At 32.5% G+C, this 9407-nt stretch overlaps 1 protein-coding gene across 1 annotated transcript in view; it reads left to right on the plus strand.

Moving 5' to 3' along the window:
- Positions 1 to 9407, plus strand: part of LOC118194750 (uncharacterized) — a 631198-nt gene that overhangs the window by 611662 nt on the left and 10129 nt on the right. Inside the window, exons 24-25 of the mRNA XM_085810543.1 lie at positions 5540 to 5638; positions 8427 to 8609. Of these exons, the coding sequence (XP_085666669.1) occupies positions 5540 to 5638; positions 8427 to 8609 (282 nt within the window). The remainder of the gene's footprint in view (positions 1 to 5539; positions 5639 to 8426; positions 8610 to 9407) is intronic.

The following is a 9407-nucleotide window of genomic DNA, read 5'->3' on the forward strand; positions in this document are numbered from 1 at the left end:
TCTTGTTCAGTTCCACTGTTCAAGTTCTGTAATTGCTGTGTCGAGAATACCGACTAACTTGTCAATCGAAATTTTTTCGTTTTCAATAACCTCTCTGTCACTTCAATAACCACTCTGTTCACTATCGGAAGCGGTACATCGAAACATGCTTTTGCTTTGTAAATCCTTTGGCAGCTCCAGAATCGGAAACTCTTTTTGACATAATCGAAAGTTCAAGCTTACTTTTTATGAATTGCTCTAACAGTCTGCAAAAAATAATAAGACGAATCCAGTTAGAATATTAAGGAATAATGCAATCTGCAACATTAACTGAAATAGATAATTAGATAATTTTAGCCTAGCTTATACCGTCTGTTAGACATTAAACGAGCATACGTAAACGTATTATGCGCATGCGTAAACGCTACGCATGCGCAGAAAGTTTGCAGCTTTGAGGTCCGGATTATGGACGTCCTGATTAAAGACTTTGTACTATACTTGATTATAACATCAGATATATACAAAAAGTATTAAATCCTTTTTTTCCTAGGTGCATCAAAATGTGTCGTCTGTTCATAAATTTTAGTGTCAGTTCTTAAATAATGACTTCTGCAATCAACATAGTTTTAATAGAATCCTGAAAAGAATTGGAAAGGATACCTAAAATATTTAGCAGTAGTGATGAATAAATGCTTTTTTCAAAGTTAGAGAAAATAAAAAATTAATCAAGAAAACTAACATACCAAACTAACTGTAATTAAATCTTCCAACGTAAATAGTTAGTAACGGGAAATTTTTTAGTATTAAGGAAAAAAAAACAAAAAATAATCAGCTACTGGAAAAATAAAAGAAAGAATATAAAATAGATATTCGTTATCGTAAATAGAATTCCACACATTCTGAAGTGGTATCCGTATAAATGATGTTTGCAAAAACTAAAAAGTACTTTAAGTCTTTTATCTTCTCTCCCTCTTTTTTCTTTCTCCATTTTTTCCCTCACCGCCACTTTTTCAAATTAAGAAACTGTTCGCATTTATTATGTTCTAAAGATAAATGGAAGGTAAAGATATTTACTTTTTTGTTTTCAGCACTTGTAAAACATTTCACTTTCTTGAGCGTCCTTTGGGTACTCTTGTAAGAAATGACAGCATCCTTTCGATACAAATTGTCTCAACTCCGTAGAATATAAACTTTTTTTCTCTGTTTATTTACAAGTTTAAAAGGTTAAGATGGAGAATAAACTTTTTTTCCCAGAAATAAGGTAAATAGTTAACTCGCTCTAAAGAAGTGTTTCTAAAAGTATTTGTTCCCTAAAAACTGTAAAAATTTATTTTTTGTTCCATACTTTATGTAAGTCTGCCGCCCGACCTGTATAGTGATAAGTGTCGCTGCCATGCCGATGGACCCGATGTGGAATTCGGGAGAAGGATAATGTATAGTGTCGGTGCGGCATGGCGGCACTCTAAATATGCGGCGAGCCGAAAGTCTACTCGTGTGGTTTGGCGGAAGGGTAGAGGGGTGGGAGAACCTCAGACCCAGCACCCAAATTGCGGGCGGAACTGAGCTAACTCGTGCTGTCACAAGCATGGTGCTCAAGGCTGTTGCCAACGGCAGACGTAATCTAGCGCTCCTTGCCACGAGGAATTTCGTGGACTTGGGCTGACTACAGCAGACAAGTGAACATAAGCAACAACAACAAAATGTATAGTCTGTAGCTAAAATGTATCTGATTTTTCAAGACACAGGACTTCCTCAAAACTAAAACTCTTTGCTAACACCCTTAACTATACAATTGAATTATGATTTATGAAAATGAAACAATGATTTCTTGCATCATGGAGTTCATGCATCCATGGATTCCTGCCTTTCATCAAAGTTCGCTTTTCGATGATGTGCCTGCATGTATGTTTAATGCAATCCACTACATAATAAAATATATTACAGGTAACTTCAAAATAACACGGTCATTATGTGTCTTATAAGAAGGTGTGTTATGCAAATTCATGTCATACGTATCAAACAACCGAAAGCAGGGTTATGTTTCAGTACATTCAAAAAATGAACTATGATGTTTCATTTTGTAACTGAGAAGATGTATTTATTAAAACCATAACTGATTAGGTTATTAATAAATACGAATTAATAATATTTTCTTCATCGTCACAATTAAACGAAGACATCTTCTTTAAGACGAAATATTTTCATAATTTGAGCTTTCTTTATTGTTTAAATCTGAAAAAAGCTTACAATTTATATATATATATATTTCAATTTCTAATTTTTTTCTAGTAGAAAGATCTTTATTGTTGCAACTAAGCACGCGTAAAATTCTCGAACTGGAAAAAAAGGTTATTTTCTCCAGTTTATTAACCCTTTTCTAGGAATATCGCGTTATGGTAAGACTTAGTTTCTCTCAAGTTTGCAAGTATTAATCCGTCATTTACTTCCGTCGCAACGAAAATGTATCTTCAAGTTGAAAAAGAGACTTTCGTGTTTCGATGATTCACAGGTTTCGACAGTGTTCGAGTACCCAAAAATCCAATAATTAAAAAAAAAAGAACGCCTACAATATTTTTATTTGTTCTATTGACAACTTTACATGTTATTGTCGAACAGCTAATAAATCTAATATTATCTTTATTGTGTGTCGGCCGATAATTATCCATTGTTCGGTTTATACAACTTTCTGCTTTATTAGTGACGAGCTGTTTTAGCGAATTAAATATACAGTTATCTGCATTAAATAGTGTCAATTGTAAATATGCTTTTTAACACTGACTGTGAAATATAATTTTGTATGAATAATGGCTTATACATTCGTGTGTACAAAAACATAAAATCCCGTTTAATCCTGGCATCGTTATATTCAATCAAAGGGATAATTCCTTTAACACTGACTGTGTTTTAAGTTTCTTAGCCTAAACAATTAATTATTAATTTCTGGAGCTCTGTAAGAAAATTAATAAAATAAGAGAAATGGTTCAGAAGTAAACATTTTAAGAGAAACTGCCTTTGTGGGTATTATACGCTGGAAAAACTACGCTCATGAGAAATTTGTTTAAAGAACTTAAAATATTTCTAAATGTAAAGTTATCTCACACAGGTAACGAATACGTTAAATATAATTTTAAACATCAACTTTCAGTTACCATTTACAGAAGACCACAAAAGCAATTTTTTTTCAAAAACATCAATTAGGTAATATAAAGAATTTTTTAAATTATTTTTGTGTAAATTAGTTAATTGTCAAGAACTTTTCAATTTTAATTCTAATGCTCTTCAAAACTGAATTTTGTCTAAAATTTTGCTAATTTTTGTTGCATTTATAAATACATATAGCTATTGTTGACTATTTTCTGCAAACTTCAAAAACATTTTGCAAGCTTTCTTTGTTTAGTCCAGAACAACTTCGCAATTTTTTCATCTTCATTGCTTCGAAAAGAATCACTTAAGAGAATGGTGGACTATAAAAGTTTTTTAAGTTCTTGTGTTTTCAAAAGAAATTTTTTACATATATGTATTATAAAATCAGTTTATAAAATATATGTTCAAAATTTCAATTTATTTTAAACTAAAAATTTTTTAAACAAATAATTAATTATTTTAAATATTTAAAAGGCTCCTTGCGCGCTAATTTTCAATATTATTTCTAATTTTTCCTTTAAGTTAGTTATAAAGACTTGACAAAAGTTTTTGTGCATCCGTTATTGCATATGATGGATCAGAAATTTTTAAAAAGGATTTCTGTGAACTTAACCCCAATTTTCGGAAAAAAGGTTCTAAGGTATTTCTCCCACTTCCCTAACGTGTTTTCGGGGTGTAACGGTAGCACGCTGGCCCGGTATTCCAGAGATCCGTGGTTCGATTCCCGGCGAAGGCGGTTGCTAATTTTTCATCTCTACGGCTTCCAAAAACCCTAATGACTCTACAAGTGGCGCCCGAACTACAATGGTTGTGGATGATGATTCTCCGCACCCAGGATTTGGCGACTAGGTCCCCTAAAACCCTAGTTGCCCTTTAAAAAGGGGAGTATATAAGGTATTTCTCCCTCTTCCCTAGCGTGCCTTCGTGGTGTAACGGTAGCACGCTGGGCCGGTATTCCAGAGGTCCGTGGTTCTATTCCCGGCGAAGGCAATCGCTAATTTTTCATCTCTACGGCTTCCAAAATTCTAATGACTCTACAAGTTCACCTTTTGTTAAACATTATCACAAGTTTAAACTTCTTAATAACCTCATATCCAAAAATGCATACACAGATCTAGTGTAACATATACCAAGATAGTTTTTTTTTTTCAAACATCATTCATTTTTAACTAAAAATGAGACGCATGGAGCATTTTCAAGACATACGAACTGCGAAAAGTTTTGTTTTGAGTAAAACCGAATTTAAAGGTTTTCTTCAAAATTACCTTTAATACTTGGTCATGAGAAACAGCAAATTAACTTTAAATAGGAATATAGAGACACTAGATTACATTTTCGTATCATTTAATTATTTTAATCACATAATATTAAATATGAGAAAAATAAACATATCGCAAATTGGCTGTTTCTGTTTTTCTCCAAGCAGGTAAACTTCTCTTTTTGCTTTGGTTCAAGCGACGCTGATCACGCTTTTTTGCAACGAGTAGGGAAAACGAATTTGTTTCCTCTTGTTCTACGCGTATAGCATTCACATAACCAAAGTTAAATTCATTAATAGTTGTCAATACTTGATATTTCTAGCCTTTTTTAGAAATAAACACTTCTTTTCTTTCTGTTGAAATGCGTTTTTTTTTTTTTTTTTTTTTTTTTTTTTTTTTAACATTTTTTCCAAAATTTAAAGGGCAAAGGATACGTTGTTTACACATTTTAAATTCTTGTATCTTCTTTAAAAATTAGAAAATTTCAACTCGGTCTTTTGCATACGATGTAGTTACGTTTATGGAATATTACGAGGTCAAAATAACAAATTCAATATTTTGGTTAATTTTTAGCTATTTTAAAGTCCACCGTCTCCTTAAATTATAAAATGTTCAAATGTTAGCATTTTTATACGCAGGGACGCAGATAACGAAGTTCTTTCTTCCCACTATGCCGTTGGTTTTATAAATATTACGAACGCCCATCTACCTAAGTATTATTTAAAAAATCAAAGCAAATTTTGCAGTTGTTCTATAAAGGCCATGCAAAAACCTAAATTTTTCTTTTATCTCTAGATATAAGAGATAGAGATATAGGTAGATAAATATATAGATAGACAAATTGATAGATAGATATGTAGTCAGATAGATAAATAGATAGATAAATAGATAGATAAACAGATAGATAAACAGATTTATATATAGATATGTAGATAGACAGATAGAAAGATAAATAGATAGATATTGATAGATTACAGAAATATGTATCTATCATAACCTAATTTTTACAGCATTTGTAATCTTTTTGCACTTACAAGTACAAATCTAAATGAAACGGTACAAAAACCAAAGCCTGAAAGATAAGTTTTGAAGCATTATGTACTATAAACTCTCTTTTTAAGATTTTTTTACTGTTATTTTATTGTATTTTCTTTCAGTCAACTCGCCCATCAAGCACCTTCGATGAAGTGTCCAGTTTAGAAGTTTCTTCCTTATCCAGCTCGGATGCAGATGAAAGAGAAAACACATTCATCGAGGTCAGTTTCTTAAATTTTAAGTTATCATTCTTTTACAGTTTATCTTATTTGCTGTGCACTTAAAATTTTTCACCATAATAAACACGTGATTAGATATCAAGAATATGTCTAAATTTAATTTGATAATTTTGCCAAGAGATATTTTGGAAATAATACTTAAGAATAACATGCATAAACGATGGCTAAGGATTCACTTAGCTTTTTACATTTCGAGAACAATGCTGCACAGAACAGGAAATGCATCATTCTTTTTGCCATTGAACATTATAGACATTTTGCAGGATAATAGAATACTGGTTCTTCATACTAAGTTAAGATAAAATTCTAGTGGTGTCTCGAATAACAAATGCCTCGCATAACAACTGTCCCACATAGAAACAGCACGAACAGAGCTCATGTATCGCTGATTTAAATGGGGACCAGGAAAGGATTAAAAAATTTCGCACATTAATCTATGAGGAACAGTGTCACGCAAGTTCTGGACTGTGAACCACAAACTGATTTTATCACAAGGTAAACCACGAAGCTAAACTTGCATTTTTCACTGTGTGGTGATGTATAATATTAAAAAAAGCGTTTTAGCGTAAACAAAGACATGGAGCAGAAAAGTGGGCAAATTAAAATATTTCTTAATATTATATTACCAATCAACAGCTGCAAATCCTCTTGGAGGTGGAATAGGAGGGAGCTCAGAAGAAGGTTTTCTTAGTGAGGAGAAGAATATAAATCGGACGGTAACCAAAGAGTAGCATCCCATTCAAGATGATATAAATAAAGCGGTAGATCAGTTCAATTCAGTGACAATGCCGTGCATTAAATCAAGATCATTCAGAAAAATAGAAAAAAGTTAACCATCTTAAGGTACATCTGAAATTTGATCCCCCCCTCAAGAAAATCAAAGGATGATGCACAAAAATAGCTGAGACTTTACCTTCGATGGTCAAATACAAAAAACTTAAATTAAACTTAAATGAAAAACTGTGAAACTGCGTATTTACGCTGCTCATTAAAAAATAATCTGAAAAAATATGCTCTCTCGTTAACGTTTTCTATTACTGTTCAATGGTGCAGTTATTTATATTGATCATCTGCAGTTGAACACAAAATTGGTTGTTCTACGCATAGGTTAGAGCATCAAATTTACAAAATAAAGAACTGATAACGTGTTTTACAATAGATGCATGTAGAAATTCTGTTGCTCTGGTGCATGCTGTTGTTTGAAGTTAATCTCTCTTTTAGGAAGAATCAGTATTCATTAATTATGGCTCGAAAGCATCATTTAATTGAAGGAGGATATTGGTGGTTAGTTAACAACCTCAACGGTATGCAATCACATATGAAAGCTGACCAAGACTTGAATACCCCACAATGCGTAATATCAAGAACTTAGAACCGCATTTTAAGTAATGACATCACTTAGTAGACAACTTAGGCAAAGACTGCCAAGAGCAACAACTGCAATCAAACATCATTTCCTACCATTGTTACCCCGAAGAAACCGTAAATCAACCACAGTGAATTGATTTTAAATCTTCAGGCAGCCATATAAATTCGAACCAGTTGTTCTATATTGCTGCGAAAAGACTTTACGATGTTATACTTTATGCAATAAAACCAAAGTTTTGTGTCATACCCACTTCATCTTCCAAAGAATTACATTTAAACTTTTGTTGTAGTTATGTTCTATGGAACTAAGAGAAATCATATCGTCTACTGATGAGCCCAGATATAGTTTCATCCGTAATTCTAGGCTTGTTTTGATCTGAAAACAGCGAGGAACAAAAATATGGCTTCCTTTTTTTCGTGAAAGATTCTGTTTTCACAAAGGCTCTTTCATGGTTTCGGGTGAGTTATCAAGAAAAGGGCCACGCCGAGCTGCATATCTTTGCCGGAGGTTTTGAAGCCGATCTCAGATATGTGAACGAAATTTTGAAAGTCCATAGGCTGCTTAGAAGTGTTATTGGCCTACAGGAGTTGCTAATACTTAATAAGATTCATATGCATCAAGCATCTCTGGAGTCAGAATGCTTTGGAATAGGAGATATGTCTGCGATTAGACTGAGCGTATGAAGAACACTTTAGACTACCGAACAGCACGCAGAATACGTCCTGGAACTTCCAGGATCCGAAAGTGAACTTTCCTTTAAGACTTGATCAGCTGCCTGGTAAAGCCTGTGAAATCAAAATGAAGTTTGCAGTTCTGTCGAAACTGACCACACATTAAAAGAAACATTTGTTGAAAACAATGTGTGATGGTTTTTCTATCATTTCCTATATTTCCATAAATTTTACTTTAAATTCAGTATTTTGAGATTAATCAATTGATAAGTATGACAATTTATGCTATATAAGGCTTTTGTGAGAATTAAATTTAATAATTTTTCAATAAACAACAGTTTTGTTTTTGTCAGTATCCTTTCATTTTGACGAGCAGTGTATGTTTCGCATAGTGTGTATACAAAACTTTTAATGATGAATTAGAAAATTCTTAGTATTTGCAACACTGTTGTTTTTCTCAATATTCTCTTAAATTTTCCTCATGTATCGCTGATTTAAATGGGGACCAGGAAAGGATTAAAAAATTTCGCACATTAATCTATGAGGAACAGCGTCACGCATGTTGAACGCCGTTCTGAAATAGAGTGCTTTCTTCATGAGAGAAACCACTATATTGTTGTTTCATGTATTTTATGGAAATAGATATACGTATTTCTAATAATTAGAAACTATAACCAAGTATAATTAATTAGTTTTCTTAATTATTAATATCTTACTTTCTCTTTTTTAGAATCAACATGGGCAAGCAGAGGAGGAAGATGAAGATGAAGACAGAGACCTAGATGATGAGGAAATACGAATACTGCAGCAGAAGCTCAGCGTACAGAGGAAGTCATGGCCTTCATCAGTAAATATTCGTCGAATGAGACTCCCGTGCACTAGGCAGAGTTATTCTCTGGATGACGAACAGCAGGTTATTAAAACCTTCATTCTTCGCTATATTTTTAAAACTTAGTTTGGTTTATTTGATTATAGCAAAGCACTTAAGGTCTATCTGCCTAAATGGAGGAATGCCTTCGTGGAGTAATTTCTAAGGAGAACTGGCTCGTATACAGACTATATTTTACAAATTTTTAGTTTAACAAATGTAAGCAGCCAGTAAATTAGGTATATTGGAACCCAACAGAGAGATTACATGCAACAGTTAGGAATTCAGTTATATGAGAATCCAACACGCAAATGATTGTTAGTGTTTTATGAATCAGATCAGTCTGATTCTTCAAAAAAGTGTATTGTAAATAGCAAAATGTTTCGAAACTCAAGTCATATGACCTCGAGTTAAAATCAATCTTTGAGATCATTGTAAGCACTTGAAAAGGCATTCACAGATTTATGTTATCTATAAATACTATCTTGGAGAAATAATAGACAAAATTTAAAAATTGTGATTTTAAAATTTTTACTTTTACAACATAGATTTTTAAAAAGAACATCACATTACAGTTTATGCCTTACTTTTTTCTTCGTTACCTTTGTATAATTAGATATGAAGAGCGAGGCCAAAAGTCACATGACAGCAATTCAAGAAACTAATGCAATAGACACGTAATTAATTTGCTGGTTATCAGTTACGAAATGCTTCATCAATAAATTGTAAATCCAATACTCATTTCAAAGTACTTTGTTTTTTTAATACCATTTATTAAATGGTATTAAAAAGGTGATAAGATAAAGACAAAGATAAATACAAAAACATAAAGTGATAAAACAA

This window comes from Stegodyphus dumicola, chromosome 2 (assembly GCF_044657685.1).
Source record: "Stegodyphus dumicola isolate Sdum_Otavi_A_Nest chromosome 2, ASM4465768v1".
NCBI classification, from domain to species: Eukaryota; Metazoa; Arthropoda; class Arachnida; order Araneae; family Eresidae; genus Stegodyphus; species Stegodyphus dumicola.